Genomic DNA, 23,830 nt, shown 5'->3' with positions numbered 1-23,830 from the left:
TCTGCACCCCAGAACACAGACTGGTGGGGCCACACAGCCACGGTCTAAAGGCCGAGCTGGGGTCTCCCCCACCTCAGTGTCCCCATGAGTAACATGGGATATGTAAAGGACAGAATTCCCTCCAAGAAGCTTCAAGGCACCTGGCCTGACATGGCCCTCTACCTCCCCTAGGGACTAGACCCCTGTGCTTTAGGGTCCCTTTGGGGTAGAAGACCCACCAAGAGAGTCCCCAGGTCACTCCTGGGGGCCAGGAGCCCACAGGCACAGGCAGCTCTGTCCTCAGAAGTTGCTCCCACTGACCACATCTGTTCTAGAGCTCAAATTAGGGTCTCATGGGGTCAGTGCCCACGAAGACCCAGGTTCACTGAGGGGCAGGGGAGGGGGTCTTTGGTCACACAATAAAATTGCTCCCTATAGCCCACAACCTCCTACTTGGCCTTTACTTGCTCTTGGGATAAAAACCAGGGGCTGGGAAGACCCAGCCCACCACTTCCTGCAATGCTTTAGGCATGCTGACCCCAGGGCCTTGTCATTGCTGATCCTTCTTCCTGAGCCCTCCTCCACTCTCCCCATGGCTCTTACCATCTGCTGCCTCCTTGGGGACCTTCCTAACCCAACCACAGGAAGGATCCCTTCCACTTGGCAGCCTGAGACCCCCTCAGGGCAACTGTCATGGTGGCAGACACACCTGGACTGGGTGAGCACACCTGGAGTAGGTCAATACACCTGGGGAAACATCTGTCCCTTTCTGGAGCTCCAAAAAGGCTACTGGCCAGTGCTGGAGCACCATGCACCCTGCATGCCTGGGGCCAGTCCCCTGAGAAGGACAATGAGGGAAATGGCAGCCGAGGTGCTGCAGGTAGGGCCAGAGGCAGGGAGTGGAGACCAGGGCCTCAGGCTGCCCAGGCTACAGGCAGCAGGAGCATCCAACCTGCCTGCACCGCAGACCAGCAGTGAGAGCTTGGACGTGAGGAATGCAGCCGCCGCTTCTGCAGTAGCACCTCCATACCCACCTCCGAAGGAAACCCAGGGGCAGTCGCTAGTTGCACACCCAACGACCAAGCCAAGCACAGAGGTGGGTGTCGGCGGCCATGCTTGCGAGAAGACATACAGATGGCCAGCAGGCAGAGGAACAAATGCCCAGTGTCACCAATCCCCTGAGCAGGGCAGATCAAAGCCCCACCCCAGGCAGAGTGCACAGAAAAGCAAGGTCGAGGTTGGTGCTGGCGAGGGGGAGGCGCTCCGTGGTGAGTGAGCACAGCCGCAGGGCAACAGGAGCCGCCAGTGACCCAGCTGTCCCACACAGGTCCAAAGGAGGCAAGACTGGGATGCAGAGGATCCTGCCCTCCATGGCCACTGCAGCACCACCCACAACAGGGGAGGCACCTGAACATCCACTGGCTGATGACCGAGAAGGAAATGTGGGACTTAGACCCCGAGAAAGGCTGATGGCCGCAGGGAGGAAGGGGCCTGCCATTCATTCACAGCAGCCTGGCAAATGAGGTGGTCTCTCTCCTGCCACAGCCAAAACAGTGGCTCTAGAGACAAGTGCTGCCACCTTGCTGTCAGAGCAGGAGAGCCACGTGGCTGACCCAGGGGGAGCAGCAGGTTCTGCAGGCCCTGAGGAAGCCAGGCAGTCAGCCAGGAGAGAGGCTTGTCTCTGCACATGGTGAGAACGTGGGATGCTTGAGGAGGCAGGTGTGCTTCCCCACCTGGAGACCTTACCACGTGCTCGGGTGCAAGCACCACACCGTGCCCCACTAACAGGTATCATTTTTGTGTTTGGATGTGTCAGTTTAAAACCATATTTAAATTTTAAAATAAAATGTGGTTATTTAAAAAACAGTGGGTGCAGAGGTATGTGCCACAATCTTGGGAGGCCGATGGCAGCCTAGCGAGACTCTGTCCCAAAATAAAAACCAAAAGGGGGCTGAGGATGTGGCTTAGTGGTGGGGAGCCCCTGGGTTCCATTCCTAGAATCATAGAAGTGAAAATAAAAGGCTAAAGAACGGACACCTTGAGAGAGATGCCTCCAGCTGAGCACAGCAACAGGAGGTTCCACTGCCTTGGGCCCAGGGACCGCGGCTGCTCCAGACAGTGGGGTCCTGACACAGCTGCTCCCTGCCACCTCCCAGGCTGGCTGCCACCTATGGCTGTGTGGCCCAGCAGCAGGGATCTGGAGGAGCCCCCGGGCCCTTCTGGCACCCGCTCAGGGCCGCACGTGCCCCAGTGCTCCTGTGTGCCTGTTAGACCCTGCTATTCATCTCTGTGGTGTGGCCCTGTCTGCCCTTTGGGGTCTGGGAAGTTGGCACCTGCCCTTGCTGTTACCATGCCACATGCACGGTTCAGGTCTGTGACTCAAGGTGTCGGGGTAAAGGGGGACCACGCATCCATCTACAGCTGCTAATTTGGCAGGCAAAGGCAGTCTGTATGGTGGACCATGTTCAGGACAAACAAGGGGGCTGGTCCCCAGGCCACGTGGGAGAGATGCATGCAGGGTAGCAAGGAGAGGGCTGAGTCTCATTCACAAGAGATCTGTTGACTCTAAGACAGGACTTTCTGGTGCTAGGTGAAGCCAGTCGGCTCCAGAAGCTGGGGCTGTGGCCACTGGGGGATGTGGCCAGTCTCCTCCCATGGCCACCTCTGCCCACCTGACTTCCCACAGCCCCACTTGCAGCTCTAGCCCCATCAGACCCTGGTACCGAGTCCGTCGTGTCAGCTGGGCATCCTTGAAGAGCGTGAAGGTCGGGGTCATGCCCAGGGCCGAGGGCTCCATGGCCACGCCTCGAACAGAGGCATGCTCCTTCTCTACCAGGCCGAAGGCTGCCATCAGGTCAAATCCTGGCGGACAGGAAAGGATGACAGACTGGAGCAGAGGCCCAGCCTGGAAGGTAAGGCAGGAGGTGCGGCGATGCTGAGAAGGGGTGGCCTGGGCTGGGGGAGCTGGAGAGCCGGGGTCTGGGGCAGCCTCTGGCCAGCACCAGCTGGCCTCCTGAGAGAACCCAGCCTTCACTCACCATGCCCAGCCCTACCCCAGGCCATGACCCCTCTTTTCCTGGCCAACTGTTCCAGTTGGGAGCCACAGAGATGGAAGAGGTGGCCCACTGGCACCCAGCCTCGACCACGACCCTCACTCCCATTTCCCCCTAATAAGCAGAGCCCCAGCACCCACGCTGCCCCACCCAGCCTCCAAGGCCTTGCTGAGTTCCCCTTGGCCGGCACCACAGCCACACACAGTCCCTTCTGCTGCACACAGCCTAAGGACCCTCCAGGGCTCTGATCCTCCAGGGTGGGCCACAGCCTGAGCCAGCAGAGTCACAGGCACCTAGGCAGGTCCCCACAGCAGTAGCTCCTTCTGGGGCATGAAGTGCGGGTGAATCTCACCTATGCTGAGGGCTCATCAGTGCTGCCAGCAGGAACCAAGCAAGAGGCCAGCAGAGGCTCTAGCTCTTCAAGGATGCAGTCTTGCCTGCCTGGCACCCACTGCTGGCCCCACAGTGGACCCAGGGCAGCCACAGACTGCCCTCCAGGTGGACCCACAGCCTTCATATGGCTTAGCACATTTGCCTACCTGGCACTGTGCCCCTGTTGGGTAGAGCTCCCTGACCACATTCTTGAAGCCAAGGATCCACCCTCTGGGGAGGACCTGAGCTCTCACAAAGCATGAATGAGAACCCCCATATTCAGCACCTGGTACCCCAGCTTCCAGGCAGCAGCAAACACCATAGAGTCCATAAAAGCCTAGATTCAGCTTTGCTTCTGCCCTGCACAGCATGACACTAATCTGTTCCCCCGTGAAGAAGGGATAAAACTGCCCTGCCAACCTCAGGGGGCCACCTGAGAAGGTGCAGACTGAACCCAAAATCCTATGGTGCGTCCCTGGTGGGTCTCCCTCAACCCCCACACCTCAGGAAGAGCCTGAGAGAAGCAGGTAGACAGCTGACAGAATGCACTGGCCACAGGTGAGCAGGACCTACCTGGGAGAGAACTGTTCGGGTGGAGGGCGGGGCAGGCTGCTGCAAGGAGATGGAAGATCATGAGCTACTTCAGCCCGGCCAAGTCACCAGGGAGCAGCCACTGCATGGTGACAACCTGTCCGCTCTTGTGGACAAGGTGGTCTGTGCTGCATCTCTACCTGCCTGTAGTCCCCACCCCACTGGAAAGGGGACAAGATAGTCCTGCCACCTCTGGATCTCACTGAGTGAGCGGGTACTCCACTCTCCCTGCAGGGCCCAGGACCAAAGCTGAGGGCTCCTTTGGCTGCTGCCCCTTGAGAGGGTGCTGGCCCTCGCTGGCAGGGCCGGGAGATGCTGGGTGTGGGCCAAGTCGACGCACATGCTCGCTCCGTGGCCAGGTCCAGGGCAGGTGTGGGTGAAGGAAGCATGTCCTCTGAGTAGTGAGGACCCTGCCCCTTGGGTATTCAAGGCCCAACTAGATGATCCCTGCAGGGATGCCAGTGGGGACCTGAGGTGAGCAGCTGCATGGCCATGGAGGCCATCTTCTCTGAGCAGCTATAGCTGCCCAAGAAAGCTGGTGTAAAACAAAGTAAGCAAGGGCTCCTCTTGGCTAGGTCCTGGCCATGCTGGTGGGGGATCCCAGACCCAGTGGAGACAAGTCCAGGTCCTTGCTGCTTCAAGGCAAGGCCAGCCCTGACTCCCGGCCACTGTAACTGGCCTCCTCCATGTTTGTGCTCTGCACCCAGCTCACTCAGCCCCTTCACCACCAGGTACCCCCAGTATCAGCCAGTCCTGACTTTGCACCAGCAAGTAAGGCCAGAGTGGGAACCCTGGCTTCAAGGCCTACAAGGGGGCTCTGTTTCCATTGCTATGGTCTCAACCTGAGTTAGGGTCAGCACTTTAGAATGAGATATCTTCACAGGGACATCCATCTCCCTTCTGCGATCTGGCTGGGTCTGAGGCTAGCTGGGTCTGGGTTATTGGTGCCCCCTTACCTGTCCAGCCTGTAGCAGACACTGCCACACTCTCCCCTGCTCCATAGACAGCTGAGACCAGGACCTTGTACTTGGTGGCAGCCAGCAGGTCAGGGAGCATGGTGTGGCTCCTGGACCCTGGCACGGAGATCTGAGAGACACAGGTCACCTGAGCGGGCCCCTCCCAGAGGTCTCCTCACTACCAGGCTTGGCTTTTTTCTGACTTGCCATAGAACAGCTGCCACTCGCAGAAGACAGGGTGGGACATGTTTCACCCACTGGCCTCCCCCACCCTAGAAGTCCCCTCATTGGGTGCCTGCAGCTCTCTACAGACTTACTGATTGCTCAGGTCCAGAGCCTGAGGCTGGCATGTAGGTGAGCCGGTAGTGGAGGACATGGCCACTTGGGGATGTCCAGCTGACCTGCAGGCTGTTGGGGGTCTCTGAAGACAGGGCCAGGCTGGAGGGAGGACTCCTACTTGCTGCAGCTAGCCGACAGCAGGGGCAGTGTGGGGCTCAGGGCCCTTCCGAAAGGGGCCACTCTACAGCCAGGAACCTAACCTGTACTGCGCTGTGCCCTGCCTCCAACGCTGCACCGCACCCCCATCACCGCACCAGGCTCCCAGGGCTGCACTGCACCCCCATCACCGCACCAGGACCCCAGGGCTGCACCACGCCCCCAATGCTGCCCTAGACTCCGCAGTGCTGCACTCTGAGACTAAGCTGCCGCAGCAGGTCCTACTGTCCCAGCACAGAGCTGTCATCCATGCCTGGTGATTTGGACCCTTGGTCAACTCAGGAACATCTGTCCTTCACACCCCCCAGAAGTCAGGCCCAGGGGTCAGAGACTTGGGACTCTGCCTGCCAGCAGCTTGGGAGTCCAGGTCTTGGGTGAGTCTGGGTTCTCCCCTGGGTTGTTCCTGCCCCAATCTGGTAAGATGGAGGAAGGGCTACCTACAGGGGGAGTAGCGGAGGGACACAGGGTCACTGCGGGCCCCGTCCCTGTAGTAGGCCAGGATGGTGATCTCGTACGCTGTGTGCCTCCCCAGGTCAGGCAGGACGGCTGTGCTGAGGGTTCCTGGGACAGAGATCTGGAGAGAACAGAGTCTAGGTGTCCACTGGCTCATGGGGGCCTCATGCTGGGGGCCTGACTCTCAGGCCCTGGGCAGAGAAGTGTCTCCAGGATGCAGAACTGGGGTGGGCACACAGGGCCCTAGCCCCAGTCTGGCCTCAGGATCTGGGGCAGGAGGGTCTTCTCTGAACAGCCAGCCCGCCCCTCCCTGCCGTACCTCATGGGCCTGCCCCTCTCCCATGGGTGTCCACTTGATCTGGTAGACCAGTACGCCCGATGAGGCTGCAGCTGCCCACACCAGCCTGACTGCATCTCCTGGCAGCTCTGTCACCGAAAGCTGGCTCGGGCTGGGAGCTTTCCCTGGAAGGTGAGGCAGCAGCTGAGCTTAGAGTGCTGGCCAAAAGCCAAGAGGGACAACAGAGGAGTGTCCCTGAGCCCCAGGCCACTGCACCCACCCCTCATACCCCTCCAGCCACTCGCCCCACCTGGCTCAAAGCAGTGCCCAGTGGACGCATGTTGATTTGAATGGTCCAGTAGGGCAGGATCCTTTCTCTAGGCCCCAGACTTGACCTCCTGATACTCACTTGTGGTCACATGGCCAGTCAGTGTGGAAGAGCCTCCCCCAAGGTAGAGGTAGGTGATGCGGACGGTGTAGGTGGTAGAGGAGGAGAGGGGGCCCAGAGCAGTCCATGTGGCATTCCCAGGAGCCTCTGTCTGTAGGGGACATGGGCAGACCCAGTGGGCACCCGGAGTCCCTGCCAGGGCAGAGATCCAGGTCTGCAGCCGGCATTACTCTGTGGCCTCGAAAATGCAGGAAACAGAATGGACCAGAGACCCCAGGAAGCCCCCCATGGTCCCTCAAGTGGGGGCACCTGCAGCCTCTCCAGTGTCACTGCATGTACCTGCATCGAGTCTCTGCCTCATGTCCCCCCAGATCCCACCAGAGGGTCCTTCAATGGCCAGGATGGGGTTAATGCCATAGCCCTAAGCCAGTCAAACTGGGGGGTGGGGAGACTGAGCAGTTGTGGGTTGTGGACACCTGGGCTAGCAGGAGGAGGCCACGGGAGGCTCATGGTGGGGTTGAGTGTTCTGGGCTCCCAGGTCTGTGGGTGGACACTGGTCCCTCAGTAGCCCCTCAATATACTTGAGCCCCAGGCAGGTCCACTCTCACCTGCCCTGAGTGACCACCATCACTGGAGACGTAGCTGACCCTGACCAAGCGTACTGGCCTCTGGGTGCCCTCCCAGGACACACGGGCTGAGTCGTGGCTCACATCTGAGAAACCCAGGTGCCTTGGAGGGGCCAATGCAGCTGCAGAGCACAACCAGGCTTCAGGGGCTATCACGCCACCCTTGCCCCAGGCCTGAGGTAAGGATGGGGCCAGGACAGAGAGGTCTGGGGCCCCCACCCATGGAAACCTCTGAAGCGGACAGGGATACTCACAGGTTCTGGTTTGGATGCTCTGGGCCTGGCTGGCCTCTGGCCCTCGCAGGCTCTGCACCAGGATCTGGTAGTCCCTGCCTGGTTCCAGGCCATCCAGCAGTACCTCAGGCTGCCCCACCTGCACCTGGGGCACGGTAGCATGCTGGCCCTTTGCCCAGCCCCACCCCCTGCCTCTCCCCTCTCCCCTCCCCCTTCCTCCAGGTGCACCTCTCTCTCCTCCTCCTTGCCCCCAGGGGAGGCCGATAAGCATCGAACCAGGTACTGGGTGGCCCCTGCTGAGGACTGCCAGGCCAGGTGGAGAGTCCTGGGCGTTGCTCTCACCAGGGTCAGTGCCCGCGGTGGAGGTAGAGGTGCTGGGGAGAGGCAACCGTCACTGGCACTTTGGGAACAGCATGCGCAGAAATCTTGCCCACTGACAGGGGACCCGTCTAACCACAGAATGATCTCTAAGCCCACTTTCAGGTGCTCTGAGCTGGAACACTGTGGGCCAGGGTTCTAAGCACTTTTCCAAACTTCAGTGGGGCCGAGTTTTGGCGCTAGTGCTTGTGGGTGAGCTGAAGCTTCCCACAGGTCCCAGGCCATCTGCCCCCAGGGCGGCAGGGGAGCAGCCTCCAGGGCACTTCAGGCGCCTCCCAAAGGTGTGTGATGTGGTGCTGTTTCTGTGAACTACAGGACAGACAGAGCAAAGAGAGGGTGGGGTTGGGCAAGGGGCTGAGCGGGGGAGGAGGTTCTGAGTGTTCTACCAAGGCCTGTGGTGACAGCTGCCCATCTCTGGATCACTGAGCAGCTCTGGCACCGTCCACTCTAAGTGGGTACCTCGGATGCATGTGGCTGCTCTGTCAGCAGAGTTGTTGAAGGGGAACTCCTGGCGGTCCTTGGGAGGGGGTTGGGAGCTGATAATCAGTGACATCAGCCATGTGGTGTGGCCAGGCAGGGTGGGGGCTCTGAGGACGGTGTGAGCAGAAGGAACAGACTGAGGTGTGGCAATGAAATGAATGACACTCCTGATGTCCAGATGAGGACACCAGTCAGAGAGGCCCTGGACTGAGCCTTGTAGGGGTGGTTCTGACCCAGCTGTGCTGAGTGCACCTCTCTGCTGGTGCCAAACCCCAAAGGGAGAGAAGAGGGCCGCCTGCACCCACCTACCTGTGGTCACCAGGCCCTGCAGGCGCTGGCCAACCCTGTCCTTGTAGACAGGGAGCACAGAGACCAGGTACTCAGAGCTGGAGGTCAGGTTACAAAGCTGCACAGAGGAGACGGGCCCTCCCACCGCCAGCTGAAAGAGGATAGAACTGCAGGAGGGGGCCCACAGGGACAGGGCGCAGGGCAGGGAGACTCCGCTGACAGGGGTGTGGATGTCCCCTCCCACTAACTCAGGGTCCCAGCATGGAGCAGAGCAGCAGGCTGCTCTGAAGGAGCATGGGCAGGAGACAGTCACTTAATCCATTCCCCCGCCAGTAAAAACTACACCCCAGGTCTTCGGCCACCTCTGATGTCCCTGCTCTGACCTGCCCACTGTGGTGCGTCTGAGCAGGGGCCACCCTGGGCTCTACTCTGTCTCGAGAAGGACTTGACTGCTCATGGGCCTCGACTCTCGGCCTCAGCTCCTCAGACTCCTGCCCAAGGCGTGGACAGCAGCTGGGGGAGGCCAGGGCCCCCTCTCACCTCCTGGGGGGTGCCACCCCTGGACAGTTGCCACACAATCAGATACTTGAGGGGCAGTTGGGGGGCTGGAGTCCAGGACACGTGGACACTGGAGGAGGTGACCTGGGTCAGGACTAGGCTGCTGGACCCTGGGAGGGGGTCCAGGGCTGGAGCATCTTCTGGAGTAACTGTGGGTGGGCAGGGTGGTGGTCAGGGCCCAAGCGGCCAGCTCTGTCTGCTTCCTGGTGGCCACTGAAGAGGAACAGGAGAATGGCTTCCCCGGACCCTCCACAGCAGATGCCCAGTGGGGACTCAGGCCCCTCAGGGCTGTGGTGCACCGTGTGGAAGCCATGGCCTCCCAACCGTCTGCACGCAGCAGCTGGCAGGGCCACCCCCTTACCTGGGGCCCTGCTCTGGCTCCTGCCCTGCACCTTCTGGCAAATGAGGCGGCTGAGCAGGCCAGCCAGGGTGGCCAGCTGGGGGAAGTCCAGCACGTTGTGCATGGTGATGTCCAGAGGCTGGGATGCCAGGACCTTCAGTTCGGCCTCATCAGCATTCTTTACACCTGCTCGGGGGCGAAGGGGGCGAAGGGGGCAGGTTGCCAGCTGGCTGGCTACTCCTCCAGTTGGACAGGACCACAGAAGGGCCATGTGGGGGAGGAGGCCACGAGCCTAGGACTCTGTGGGACCCCAGTGAGAGACAGGACGGAGGCCAGGGAAGCTAGCATGCCGGCTCACCCTGGGCCCATGCAGGGTGGGCCCTGGAGCTCTGGGCGGCTGGTCAAACCCTGCAGATGCTGGGGTAGAGTGCATACGAGTGAGGCACTAGGGGTTCCCAGGAGGACTCCCCCTAGTCTAGGGTCTCTTCCCCATAGGACAGGGTTGAGAATCAGGCAGCACAGCAGCATGATCCTCCTGGGGGCAGCCAACTCAGGAGGTGGGATGGTCACCACCCACCCACCCATAGAGATGCTTGTCAGGTGAAGGACTGACTGGTAGGCTGCTCAGTGAACATGGCACAAAACCCAGGCCATCTTCCAAGGAGTAGGGTGCTGGCAGTGCCTGAGCAAGCAGGTGCTGGCTCCAGGGCAGCTCCCCAGAGCAGGGACGTAGCCCCAGGCATCACAGCATGGAAGTGGAGGCTCAGAGGCTGAGGGCCTGCCTGGTTCCACAGCCATGAGGCCATGTCATCTGCCATCAGAGCCTTCCAGCTACGAGAACTCCAACCAGGCTGCACGGAGCTCACCCACAGTGAAGACGTCAACGTCCAGGTCCTTGAGGACACCGGCAGCAGTGTGCACGTCGTCCTGGGACTTGCCATCCGTCACCAGAACCACCACTTTGGCTGCCTCTGGACGGAGACCGGCTGAAGGCTTCAGGTTCTGCCCCAGCACATGGGTCAGGGCTAGGCCTTGGGAGCAGCAGGTGTAAATGGCAGGTGCTGCCGGTGACTCTCAGGTGCCCTCTTGGCCTTGGCTGCTCCCAGGCTCTCAGTTCATCCCCCGCCCCCTGCAGCAGTCCAGCCCCACTCGGCTGAGGCACCCAAGGGCAGGATGGTCCTCTTCTTCAGGAGGACTGTGCCCAAGTCCAACTGGATTGGGGGTGGGGAGGCCATTCACTTTCAGCAAGATGGGGGACAGAGGCCCACATTTTGCCAAAGATAAACAAAGGTGACTTTGCCCTTCATGAAGGTTTTTCCCCAACTTCTCACAAGCTTTCAGGGTGTGAGGGGCTTAGGGAGGGTAAACCAGCAGGATGAGCCAGTGTTGAGGTCCAGGCGGTACCTGTGAAGGTGTTCCCTCCCTTGTAGCGGAGGCCACGCACAGCTGCCAGCACCTCCCCACTGCTGCGGAAGGAGTTCAGGTCCCACTCGGTGCGGGGGTCTCCGCTGTACTGCGTCAGGCCTGAGGAAGAGGGCTATTGGGCTGTTTCAGTTCAGACCACACAGGCCAGGACCACGTCCTGAGGCTGCCCACTCTATACACAGCCCGCTGAGGTCCCCAGTGGGGATACAATTTTGCAGGACCCAGATTGGCCCGCTGGGGGGCAGCTAATCCTGCAGACCAGGTCATCAGTTCCAGTTGGAGCAGGGGACTTGGCACAGGAAGTGGACTGCATGACCCACTCCGATCTCAGACTTCGGCCAGCAGGGAGCCTCTGTCTGGCTGTGGACAACCTGGGAGGCTGGGCCTTCCCTCTACTGGTAAGGCATCGTGAGGGCTGGCCCCAGGGTGGGACTGAAGGGCGATACCCACCTACTTGAACTTTTTCTGGCCCAATCTCAAAGGGTGAGATGACACTGGCCAGGAAGTCTTTGACCTGCTGGAAGTGGCCACGGCCAATACTCCAGGACCCGTCCACCAGGAAGACCATGTCAGTGGGTGTGGGGGGTGTGCAGCGGAACTGGGGACCAGCTAGGGAAGGAGGCAGGTGAAGGGCTGGATGAGGCCTCCGAGCTGCTCTTGGCCTGGCTGCAGACCCCAGAACCACCTTCCCTGGGGTTGGTGTGTGGCTGGGTCTTAGGAAGACAGGACTCAGAGGACTGCTGGTCTCACCGGACAGAAAATCCCATGGGGACCCTGGTCAGTGCTCTCAGCCCCTCTAAACCCTCTAGAAGGAGAGCTGAGGGCAGCCTTGGCACCGGGGGCTGCCTCTGCCCTCCACCCTGGCAGTCCACACAGCCTGCCTCCCTGTAGCCGGATGTCTGCATCTGCCCAGGCCCAGATGCCCATTGGTTGCTGAGGGGCAGACAGCTCAGGGAGCGCCACATGAGAATGTGGTCAGGCTGGCGTTGCCCAGAGGCCGTCAGCTGGGGCCTTTGTCCAGAGAGTCTCCACGTGGGTTTCCCTGATGATTGTGCATGAACCACGCCAGGCGGCCAGGCCCAGAGTCAGGGCCAGACGCCAGGAGATTTGGCCCCTGAGCGTAGTTGATGCGGTACACCACTGGGGTTCAAATCTCTAGTCTGATGGGGAGACCCAGCCCTTAAGGCCTCGGTGGGCAGGGCACAGTCCTGCAGGCCCCAAGTCACTGGGATATACAGCGGAGGCATAGGGCCCTGGACGCAAGGACTCCCTTGAGAGGGGTAGTGCCAAGTGTGACAGTCCCTTTCCTCAGCTCCAAGCCTGGGGGAGGTGGACCCTCCCTCTGAGAAGCCCATCTGATGGGTAAAGCTGTGGAGGCAACCCGACCCATCTGGCCCTGTGCCATGGCTACAGAGCAGCCCACTCACCCAGTTTCTCTCTCCTTCCGGCAAGGGGCACAGTGTGGCTCTGCCTCTGTAGGTCCGGGGGCCGCTGAGCAGGGTCCTGCACCCTGGGGCCCCAGGACCAGCTCTGCTCAAGTTGCTGCTGATCCATGCCGGGTACTCCTGGGGTGGAGAGTCAGCTACCATCTCTCACATCCCAGACCAGGTGGAGGCTCCTGAGGGTTCAGAGACCTCTTCCCCTAATGCCTGGGTTTGAGAGAAGCTAGGAGCATGACAGACAAGCTTAAGTAAAAGCAGGAGCTCTGTCAGACATAAGGAAGAACTTTCTGGCTACGTGGTGAGAAACAGGAGATGCCCCAGGTTACCCTTCCTCCCCAGCAGCTCACTCTCACTCTACTTTGACCCACCAAGAATGGGAGGGTCTTGGCTTGGGGTGAAGGTGACTCTGGAATCAGAGGCCTGCTCAGGGTCTGGGGCTCCCACATGGGAGGGGGTAGACTCCAGAGCTGCACCTGGTGGTCTCCGGCTGCTCCTGCCCAGGGAGTTACTCTTCAGATCCTCAACTGTAGAGAGATGAGGGGCTGTCAGGACCCCACCCTTCAGGATAGGAGGAGAGGGCCTGCACACACAGCTCTGCCCAGGAGAGCACACCATGGGCTCCATGAACCACCCTCTGTCCTTGGGGCTGGGCAGGGATGTCAAGAGCAGGAAACAAGAGCCAGAGGCACATCATGGAATGAGCTGGGGTACAAACCCAGGTCCCACCTCCCAGTTCAGAACCATGTCATCCATGTCTGTCCCAGGCCAGGATCCAGAAGAGGACACTGGACTTACTCACAAACTCCCTCCGCACCAGCAGGACAGGCCCGGAGCCAGTGAGCTTGAAGATCTGCAAGGTGTAGCCCTTGGAGGGGCTCAGGCCCCCCACGGTGGCCTTGGGGATCTTGGTAGTCAACATCACTTCCTGCTCCAAGTCCCCTGCAGTGGGAGAACTGTTGAGACCACATGCACACATGCATGTGCAGGTGCACCTGTGTGCAAATGGAGCATGTGCATGTGGGGCAAGAAGTCCAGGATGCCCCCAGCTCCTCCCTTGAGGCCTTGAGGGGAGAGAGGAAGCGGAGGACCTGACAGGAGGGACTTTCTCCGGGGGGATGCCAGAGGAAGCTATCCTGTGAGGAGCATCACATGCCCCACTCTGTGGCCCGACATCTAGAGACTTGGCTGCAACTGAGTATCGAGAACAAAGGCATGACCCCAAGAGGACCCTGCCCACCTCGGAGGACATAGCCAGAGATGTGCCTGGGGGCTGGGAGAGGACAGCCAGCCTGCAAGGTGTCGCAAAACCTCTGGCCCCAGTGTTGGAAGGGAGGAGAAGGAGGAGTGGGGGGCAGCAGGGAGGATGCCGGACTCTCTTGGCTGAGCGCCTGGGTGGCATGAGGTATGAGGGCATGGAGAAATGAAGCCTCCCGCTGCCAGCAGCTAGCCTTTATTGAGCACTTGCTGTGCTCCTGGCCCCAGCCCAAGCACTTCAGGGGTATCAAATCTCAGGAGCCTCACAACCTCACCACACCCATCGTACAGAGGGGCAGCTAAGGCACCAGGGACCCGCCACACAGCAACTCAGTGGCGGAACCAGGATTTGAATCCAGGTTTGCACACCCCTGGCCTGTGGTGCTCCAGTGCCCCTTAACCTCAGGTTGACGTTTGACTGCCATGGTAACAGTGCCACCAGGCACTGTCCACTTGTGGAAGTGGCTTCCTGACAAGTGGCATGGTCTAGCCAGTGTTTCCTTTCCTGTCTTGTCCACTTCACCATGTCACGGCAGTGCCAGGCCCTCCAGCTGACCACACCATGCTCTTGGTCTCCCAACCTCCAGAGCCACGAGCCACATAAGCTTTTGTCGTCCACACGTCACACACTGTCACAGCAGAAGAGGGACTGGACACGAGCCCACCTGCAGCAACATGCAACCAACTACAACTGGGATGTCCGAGGTTTAATGTAGGTACAGAGCCACGGTACCAGGAGGTGCATGGGGAGTGCTGCTCTGAGGCTCTGCTGCCCTGGGGAAGGTCCCCACTGCAGTGGACATGATAGCTGGAGCTTCCCATGTGGCCACCAGCAGGGCATGGACTGGTAACTGCTAAGCTGAGGGGACACCTATTCATATCCCACACCACTGGCCACTCGTAATTTCACACACAAAGGCGGTCAGCAGGACTGCGTTCCTCAGCCGTGGTACAGGAGGGATGGCCCAGCACCAGCAGAGACTCTTGTCAGCACAAGCACTCAGGCTTTAACCTGACCCAACGTCCAGGGCCCGGCTGCCAGTCTACAGGGGGCTCCACACAAAGATGCCTCTGCAGAACAAGGTCCCTGGGATCTTGTTTCTTCTACAAATAAATGTCAAGGAAAGGGAGAGGTGAACTATTGCAGGTGAGAAATTGAGACACAGGAGCCAACAAGAAGTGTGGATTTTTGGGGGGTCCCAATTTAGACAAGCCAACTGCAAAAGCTACTCAATAGACTAGCTAGAAAATTTAAACACAACTAAATATTTAATAATTCTGAAGCAGTTTTAATTTGAGGGTACTTGAAGAGTACTGGTCTATTTTCAAAAGACCTGTTTTTTTTTACAGAGCATACTAAAATATTTAGAGACAAAATTATATGATGTCTAGGATTTACTTTAAGATACCAGTGTATGGAGTGAGTTGAGGAGAGAGACGTTGGCTGCATGTTGATAACCATTGATGCTGAGTCTCAGAACATGAGGTTTCATTGTGCTACACTTCCTTAGGAGTATGTTCAGATTTTCCATAAAAATGTCAGCTCAGAAGAAGTCAAGAAAGCAGGGGATAAAATTGACAACAAGAATAACAAAAAGAAGATTGGAGATTCAAACTCAAATCAATAATTTCATTAAACATAAATGAATAAAATATATCAATCAAAAGGCAAAGATTGTTGCACTGGATAAAAATAACACCCAATTGTATGCTGCTTAGAAGAGAGGTTGAGAGTGAAAGAACTAGAAAGGATATTTAATGTGAACACTTCTGCTGCAGCAAGACTCATACACAAAAGCAGGGAACAGGCTGGAACACAGGGCTCCAAGAGGCCTCCGCAGTGGAAAGGCCCCATCTGCCAGCAGACACGGGGTGCTGATGATGTTGTGCCAGGCCAGACTTCCACGTGTGAAACCACACTCCTGAGACACTGTGGGGGACATGTCCACAGCTACCGTGGAGAGGCAAAATGCTTTTCAGCAACAAATCAGATAAGTGGACACAAAATCAGTAATGACACACAAAAAAACCTGAAACATGAAATAAATAGATGGCTTAATGTGAGCACCCAGCACCTGCAGACTGCACACACTTCCAAGTCAAAGGGACATCTACCAAGACTGATCATAAGGAGGCCATAGATAAAACGAGCTATCTACAACACATTAAGATCACATGAAACATTTCTAACCACACACAGTTAACCAAGAAATTCAGAACAAAAAAGTAGGTAGGAATTCCATCCTGTTTTAAAACCAAGAAATTTATTTCTACGCATCCCATGGGTCAAATAAAATTATCACAATAAAAATTAGTGGATATCTTAAAATGAATAATGACAATTCTACATATCAAAATGTAACTACAAGCTGGGCATGGTGGTACACTCTTGTCATCCCAGCAACTCAGGAGCTGAGGCTGGTAGATCCAAGTTCCAGGCTAGCCTCAGCAACTTAGCAAGACCCTGTTCAGAATAAAAAATGAAAAGGTCTGGGGGTGCAGTTCAGTGGTAGAGCACCCCTGAGTTCAATCCCTAATACTGAAACAAAACACAACATAACTTTAGTCAAGACATCTGTAGATCAACTCAGCAATCTAGAAACAAGGATGACAGAACACCGACATAGGGGGTGTTGGGCCAGGTGTCCTGTGGTCTGAGCCTGTGCTGGGCCTTTAGGCATCACCATGGCCCCAGCTATACCACCAGAGTGGACACTTGGACCAGGCGCTCTGCCCTTATTCAGCTCACAAGCTCGCTGGTATGCAGAGTCCAGGCCATCCTGAAAGCCCCAAGACTCACTCTGAGGAAGTCCTTGCTCAGCATGTGTATTGTAAGTACCTTCATGTGTGCTGTGTGCTGGGGGTGTGGGTGGGACTGAGGCATAGTGTGCTCAAGGGAAAAGAATGCAGAAATAACAGGGATGGCATCCAGGGGCCACAGCCCACCACACAGCAGCAAGGTTCCAGGGTGGAGGAAGGGAGCTGCTAGCCTGAGCAAGACAGTGGCCACCATGCTGACTGCCCCAACAGAGGGAAGGAACCAAGGAGAGAGCTGCAGGCCCCTTACCTGCCATGGGCTTCACCTGCACCAGGTAGCCCAGGCCACTCCCCTCTGACTCTCTCCACTTCATCTGCAGCCGGTCCTCAGGCAGCACAGCCAGCTTTAGGTGGCCACTCACTGCAGAGACAGGAGGGAGCAGTCAGGACTGACACCAGTACCCAACCTCCTCCTCCACTGTGCCCCACTGCGAGGAGAGTGAGGAGCACCTGCCTTGCAACCTGAGGGGCACTGTCCCATCTTGGGGACTCTGGAGGGACACAGGGCACCTGAGCATCTGAGGCCTTGTCCCCTGGGGAGCTCTCAGGGAAAAGCCTGCCTGGGGGTTGGAACCAGCCCTCTGTGGTCCTCAGCAACAGGACTGCACTTGTAGCTTCTGTGAGAGGGAGTCTAATCCTGCCCCAGGGTGTTTCTGACCCTGAGGTTGTGCCCAAGAGGACAGCAACCATCTTGGTGACCAGAGGTGCGAGCCCCAGGGCATGGTGGCAGACAGGTTTCCCAGTTGCCAGTCTCAGGAGAAGCAGCTGTGCCCGTGGACTCCCTAGAGTTGCCAAGGTCACTGCCAGGTTGACTCGTTCCTTGGGCACTCTGGGTGTGCACATGGTCGTTGTCCGCCTGTGTGCTCACACTAGTGTGTCTGTGCACGCACGTGCTAGGGAGTGATTCTGTGGCAAGAGGGGTGCCCACAGCTGGTGAGGGCAAGAGAGGCAATGTGGGTCTGGCCCACCTCCAAGGGAACTTCTGGGCTCTATGGAGTGAGCACCTATTTTTAAAAAATGGGGACAGAGATGGGCCTCTTCTGGCCACCACACTGTGAACTTTGGCACATGGGCCAGACTGGGGATGCCTGGCAGACACAATAACCCATTCAGAACAGGAAGCAGCTGAGCTGGTCTCCGGATGGGCCCAAAGGGGCCCGGATGCCCTGGAAGCCTCCTGCTGAAAGGCAAGAGTGTGTGGAGGTGAGGAGGGCACTCTAAGCCAGCTGTGGGCAGACGCCCTCTTGCCCATGAAGAGCCTTCTGTTCCTCCACTCTGCCTCCAACATGTTGGCCTGCCTGAACCTCCGTCCTTGGGGAAACTGCACAAGACGGAGTGACGTCCTTGCTTTCACTTGCACACATATTGTCTTTATAGAACTGCTTCGTGACTTGGCTCAAACTGACAAGAGAGGCTTCTTTTGAACTGAAATCTTGATTTCTGTCCAAGATTTATCGCTTTGGGTTTTTCTGAGCAGAGGGAGCCAAAGTCAGTCTAGGCAACTCCTCACCAGAGAGGACTGGCTGGGGACCAGAAGCCTGCAGTGTTCCAGGCTGGATCTGGGCTCAAGTCTCCCCACAGCTGCATGGGTGGCAGGTGGGAAGTGGGGCCCTACAATACCAGATGTTGAAGTTGACCCAGGACCCTCAGATTCAGTGACAAAGAGCTACCAAGAATGAGAACAACAGTTGGTAGGAGCCTGGACTGCCACAGAGGGTCACTTCCACCCAGCCAGAGAAGCAAGTTCCCAGCATGAACTGAGAGTCCCAGAGGTTCTGTTGACAGAAACTCACCTCCAAAAATCCACTTGGCCAGGACTTCTCCCCAGGGAGGCACCCCTAGCACATACCTTCCCCAGGTGTATGTGCTGCTCCTCCAGGGTCAACACTGAGAAGCATGGCTGCATACAGGCAGTAGGGGCCAGGTGGAGGTGTCCCTGGCCCACCTGGAGATCCCAGGGGACAGTGCAGGAGGGAAAGGCAGGTGGGAGCTGTGGTCTCCTCGGGGATGGGGGAGTAGTTTGAAAGGGATCTTTCTCTTTATCAAGATGTGTGCGGTCTGAAGACTATGCTGAAACGTATCCGTGGAATAGCTAGGCGAATCATGAACGAGAGGGAATTAAACCACCTTACAAAAAGGTGGCGGCGATGAAAACAGAGAAACAGAAAACACAAAAGCATCCCAAGGCCCAGTGGATAGACTGCAGGCCAACGTGAAGCTGAGGCGAGACTCACAGGAGTGAGTCCCATCCTCTGTCTGCTCTGTAGTCACCGACTCTTAACTAAGCAGCCTTCACTCCATGAGAAGAGCGGCTGGAAGGAAGCCAAGAGCCAGCAGCAGCGGGCTTGTCCTGCAGAGATGAGGGCACTGTCCCTTACCTTGTCTCAGCCCATGTGCCAATGTGGTCCCCAACCACAGCCAGAGGCAGAAGCGGAGGTGGGGGTGACCTCGGCGGCTCATGGTGCACAGCCTGCAGGAGGAGAAACTTTGGCCCTTTACCTCCCACCTACCCACCCACCTTCAGTCTCCTCACTGACCACACAGAGTTTGTCATCTGTGCCTCTGTGAGCCAGGCAGGCTGGCCCCACAGACACTTGTAGTGGCCCAGAAGCTGGGGATCTGTGGATGCTGTTCCCTGCTGCCCAAGGCGGAGGCTCTAAGGATGGGGTGGGGCTGCACTGGGTCTTCCCACCCCACTCCTGTGTTCACATCCACAGTGGATGCACACAGCTGGAGCACTGAGTGACTACAGGACCTTGAACCCCCAGTTGCCCATGCCCTGCACAGGTGGTAGCTGTGGACGCCTGCTCATGGGGGTCCTTGGGCTGGGGGTACTGTCTGATCACTGGGCACATGCAAGGTGTCTGCCAGGCCCAGCCTCAAGGCAGAAAGGGCACCTGAGACAATGGAGGTGAACGAGAGCCACAGCAGGCAAACCTGGGGCAGCACCTGCCAGGGTTGCCTGAGTGTGGGGGAACTGGAGCCCACCCAGGGGGCTGGGAGTCAAAGTCAGGAGGCTGAGGGAAAGGCTGCCAGTACAGAGGAGGCCAGGGTGACCCAGTGGCTGCTGCAGGGGCAGGAGGGGCCAGGGCACACACACAACCTGATCTGGGACATGTGAGCTGAGGCAACCTGTCCACAGGGCTGGTGGAGAACAAGCTGGCAGGATGGTCTCCAGGAAGAGGAGAGCATACTCAGCTGAGGCCTCCACCCCTTTGTGCTGAGCAGAGGGCAGGAAACAGCACAGTCCACAGCACCCACAGCGGGGCCAGGGTCCTCCTGCAGGACATCCTGGTTGACCAAGACCCCCAACCCCACCCAGTTGAAACCCTTCCCCAGTGCGTGCTGAGGGGCATCCCCACAAAGCAACGGCCCCTCCCCAAGGGAAGCCCCTGCCTGGGGGGAAGGCTGCTAGCACATAGCCCCATCCTGGCACGTGTCCCTTCCAGGGAATCAGATCACGTCTGGGGTGCCAAGCACGTGCTGAGCAACCTACACAAGGAGACCCCAGCACCAGCCACCTGGAGGGGAGGCGGATATGCACTGAACCCCATCCAGCCACAAAAGCTCCAGCTGGACAACCCCCAGCACTCCCAGGCCACTGGACCCTGTCAAAGTCAAACAGCTCCCCATCCTCTCTGCTGGACATCACCTTCCCTATGCCCCATAGGGTTAGTGAGAGCTCAGGACAGCCCAGGTCTCCAGCTGAACCCTGGCCCTGCTCCCACCTAGGAGCTCAGCTCCTGTCCCAGCCTTCCTGAAAGTCAAGGGCAGCCTCACAGACCTGAGTGGGTCCCTGGTGGCTCCCCTATCCATCCAGCCCCAGAACTGCAGCAAGTCACCAACCTCCGCCTGCTCCAAGGGCAGTGTCCCTCACTCCCCAGGGCCTTCTGATCCATTCTGGTCCTGCTGTGGCCAGTTAGGACAGGGCTTGTGAAAGGCCCCGCCTCCGATAGTTATGCCCTGCCACCCCAGCCCCCACTCGTGTGCTCTGCCTGGGACATCTCCAGAGACACAGTGGTCCCAGCACAAAGGACCCCAGTGTACATGCAGGGAAACCACCAGGCAGCAAGGGCCAAGCACCTGATTCCTCACTCCCAGAAGGTTTATCCCACAAAAAGGAGCTCACAGGGAAGGCCACTTAGAGATGAAGGCCATCACAGGGGCCCTGAGCTGGTGGGTGCTAGTGTCTCTGGACCCCAGGCTGCCATCAGGGAAGGGGCCGCTCAGGCTCCACTCCCTCCCTCCTGTATGCCCCAGAACCCCCAATCCAGGGTCCCCAGGCTCAGATCCTTGCCCACACCACCCACCTTCCCAAGAGCCCTCTGTTCGCACAGCTCTGGTAAGCACTGCCCCTGTGAGGCCCTCCTACATCCCTAGTGGCCCCCGGCTCCCCTGTAGGCTGGCCCGTCTTTGGTGCTTAAGTGGGCCTCCAGCCCTGACAGACTTGACAGGAGCTCAGTCTGCCTGTCCTGGGCCACGTCCCTGGACATATATTCTGCTGGGCCAGGGGCAGGTTAGTGTCTATAGTCACAGCAGCTGTGGGGCCCCTAAGACCTCAGGGGCCATGGTAGGTTGCTCAATCACAGCTGCCCTCCCCCAGGAGAGGCTTGGGAGGCCACATCCAGTCTTGTGCTGCCTGGACAGCGACTGACCCACCAGGAAAAGACAACCTGCTTCCCTGATGCCCCAGACAGTACCCATGTCCTCATGCCGGCCTCTACTCTTAAGGACCCAGTCAGACCCCAGGTCGTCAGCTGGGACTGCGAAGCTGGCCCAACGGCCCCAGGTACTTGTGGCTCATAGCACCGGGAGCTCCATGTGGGTGGTCCTTTGACTCTGAGGACCTTCAACCTCCTCCTGGCTGGTCAGAACAGGGCAGGACCAATCCTCCTTCCAGCTGCCCCTGTTCATTCATCACCTCAACCACAACAGGCTGGTCTTCGGCTTAGTTTTCTTCCTGCTGGGCCACATCTGGGCCCTGCTAGCAGGGGCTGGTTAAGGGTGGGGATGACAAAGCAGTTGAGTGGGTGTGACAAGGGGCTGTTCAGTGGCTGCTCAGGAAGTAAGCCTAAGCATTCCAGAAATGACCGTCTCTGGGCTAGCCTTGGAAAGTGTCCACTAGTAGGCTGCTGCCTGGGGGGGGGGGGGCTGGGAAGAACAGCACAGGCACGTGGATGCCTTGGGGTTGGCCTGGCCCCTGGAGCTGCCTGCCTACACTCCCATCCAACTGCCCAGAAGCCAAGAACAAGCTACAGCCAAAAGCTGTAGTGGACCCAGGGATTACTCTCCACTGTGTCCACACCTGGCCTGTGACCTGTGCTGTACTCACCTATCTGGCAGCTCTGCCCTAGAGTGCTCCAGGACAGGATAGCAAGCTGTCTCCTCCATCAGGCCTCTCCTGGCTATGGTTACCCTCTGGGGTCAGGGCACAGGCTGAGATGGAGGAGCTTCCTGCCGTTTGTCCTGTGGGGTCTGGAGGGTGTGGAGGAGCCCCGCATGGCAGGCCCTACTGTGGTCCAGGAGCTACTTACTTTCCCTTTTGCCATCCCTCCCTGACTCCCCAGGGAGTCTGGCCAGTCAGGGCTGCTGAACACCTTGCTGGGTCACCCCATCCTTGAAGAGTCCAGCTCAGAGTGAAGCCTGAGGCACTTGGGAGGATGATAGTGGGCCTCTTAGGTCCCTGGCAGCTAGGGCTATGGAAGTAGCAAAGCTGCTGGCTCACCTGTGTCCTGCCTAGTCCTCGTCCACCCAGACCCATGCAGAAGGCGACCCTTCAGGGTTCACCGGCTGCCCTGCTCCCATGTGCTTTATGGGACGCCCTGTGGTCAGTGGCCCCCACACAGCACAGGGGTCAGACGTGCAAACCTCAGTCTGCCCATGACGGAGTAAGGACCCGTCTGCCCTCTCCTGTGAGGGGTCTTGGAAGTGGCCTCAGTGCTCAAGCAAGCACTCAAAAGGGGACCAGGGCAGCAGGGGACATCTCCCGCTCCCAATGACCCCAGGGCAGATGGCCTACTTCCACAAGTGGGGTGCTGTTGTGCACTGCACGCCCTGATCCAGGGTTGCTCCACCCCTCCCAACTAGGGACAGGCCCTTGGAAAAAGGGCACAAGCTGTGCCCAGTGCTCCACTGTTCCCAAGCTTTGCACGGGGACTGCTCATGGTTCTCTCCCGACAGCCTCTCAGGCTGGCCCTCAGCTCAGCGGACCATGGCAGGATACTCCTTCAGTGACAAGCGCTCCCTGGCTCAGGAAGGTCCTGAGACTGGCCATCTAGGGCTACAAGCCCACCCAGGACTCCCTAAATCCAAGGCCCATCCCAGACTCAGGTGGTTATGAACCCTCATGGGGGACAGATGGGACCAGATGGCTTAGTCAGCACGGAGACAAGCACAGCTGCGGCGGGACAGGCAGAGCGCACACAAACCACACAAGGAGCGCCAGGTGCATGCACTGCTGGTCACACTGAGGGTCAGGTGGGGTGGGGGTGCCAGGCCTGCAGCAGCACCATGTGCAGGGTCTCATCTGTAGGGCACTAGTGCCTCACAAAGTCCCAGGGGCGTATGCTGCCCTTGCTTCACAGTCCAACAGACTCAGCCTGCGTGGGCTCTGCTGCGTTCAGTGAGACCCAAATACCACAGTGCAAGATGGGGCACAAGGGAGGGAGAGCCATGGGTGCAGCTGGGCACAGGTCACTGTGTCATGGCCTCCAGTGCCTGGGATGGGAAACAGCTGGCCATGGCAGACACAGCAAACAGCAAAACGCTGACAGGCTTCCTCCTGGAAACAGGGTCACCAGGGAGGCCCTGGAGCCTCACCTGCCCTTGTGCCAGCCCAATCATGATCCTCACACATGGACAGACAGGGCCAGTCTGCTGAGCCTGCTTTTCCAGCCCTACTCTGCTCGTTTCTGAGGTGTCCAGGGCATTCCAGAACAGGCAAGTTCAAGGGCTGAGACCAAAACCCACTGAGCCCCAAGCAGCTGTTTGTGGAGGGCTTTTCTGACAAAATGGAGGCTGGACAGGGCTGCCAGGAAAGCTAGAGTTCACGACAATGAGCTTCAGAGCAAGGGCCACAAATGTTGACCAGGCCAGGGGCCAGACGGCAGTGCGAGCTCCGGTACTGCCTTCAGCATGTCCATCTGAGGCTCCAGGGATTTTCTTCAAAGGAAAAAAAAAAAAAAAAAAAAAAAAAAAAAAAAAAAAAAAACCCAGCACAATTCTTCAGGTAAAAGGGCACCTTCACAGACAGGATGGCTGATGGTGCCGGCAAGGCTGCAGCCGAGGCCTGCCCCCAGCAGCAGCAGGGCCTGGCCCTCAAAGGCATCTAGTCCCCAGGACTGATGAGCCCGAGAGGCTGCACTGTCCTGGAGTCCTGAGGGGCACGGGCACAGTGGGCATGTGCATGGCAGGCAAGTGGCCTTG

The 23,830-nt window shown here is 58.4% G+C and overlaps 1 protein-coding gene and 1 pseudogene across 4 annotated transcripts in view; both read right to left on the bottom strand.

The window, feature by feature from the left end:
- Positions 1-21,238, bottom strand: part of COL20A1 (collagen type XX alpha 1 chain) — a 31,797-nt gene extending 10,559 nt beyond the window's left edge. For 2 of the 3 annotated variants that reach the window (XM_079127986.1, XM_079127987.1), the window contains exons 1-21: positions 18,784-21,238; positions 16,656-16,766; positions 13,130-13,273; positions 12,703-12,858; positions 12,320-12,457; positions 11,343-11,501; positions 10,872-10,991; positions 10,334-10,498; positions 9,489-9,653; positions 9,110-9,276; positions 8,591-8,720; positions 7,652-7,797; positions 7,445-7,568; positions 7,173-7,312; positions 6,586-6,715; positions 6,219-6,361; positions 5,888-6,020; positions 5,269-5,417; positions 4,952-5,081; positions 3,978-4,016; positions 2,703-2,841 (exon numbers count right to left, since the gene is read on the bottom strand). In XM_079127986.1, coding sequence (XP_078984112.1) covers positions 2,703-2,841; positions 3,978-4,016; positions 4,952-5,081; positions 5,269-5,417; positions 5,888-6,020; positions 6,219-6,361; positions 6,586-6,715; positions 7,173-7,312; positions 7,445-7,568; positions 7,652-7,797; positions 8,591-8,720; positions 9,110-9,276; positions 9,489-9,653; positions 10,334-10,498; positions 10,872-10,991; positions 11,343-11,501; positions 12,320-12,457; positions 12,703-12,858; positions 13,130-13,273; positions 16,656-16,766; positions 18,784-18,865 — 2,810 coding nt within the window. In that variant the 5' untranslated portion in view covers positions 18,866-21,238. The remainder of the gene's footprint in view (positions 1-2,702; positions 2,842-3,977; positions 4,017-4,951; positions 5,082-5,268; positions 5,418-5,887; positions 6,021-6,218; positions 6,362-6,585; positions 6,716-7,172; positions 7,313-7,444; positions 7,569-7,651; positions 7,798-8,590; positions 8,721-9,109; positions 9,277-9,488; positions 9,654-10,333; positions 10,499-10,871; positions 10,992-11,342; positions 11,502-12,319; positions 12,458-12,702; positions 12,859-13,129; positions 13,274-16,655; positions 16,767-18,783) is intronic. The other variant, XM_079127988.1, reaches the window with a different exon arrangement.
- Positions 16,625-18,802, bottom strand: LOC306654446 (annotated as a pseudogene). The gene has a single exon. The product of its transcript is annotated as an uncharacterized misc_RNA (transcript).
- Positions 21,239-23,830: the final 2,592 nt, after the last annotated feature.

This window comes from Sciurus vulgaris (assembly GCF_902686455.1).
Source record: "Sciurus vulgaris genome assembly, chromosome: 2".
NCBI classification, from domain to species: Eukaryota; Metazoa; Chordata; class Mammalia; order Rodentia; family Sciuridae; genus Sciurus; species Sciurus vulgaris.
This window is presented reverse-complemented; position numbering and strand designations above follow the sequence as displayed.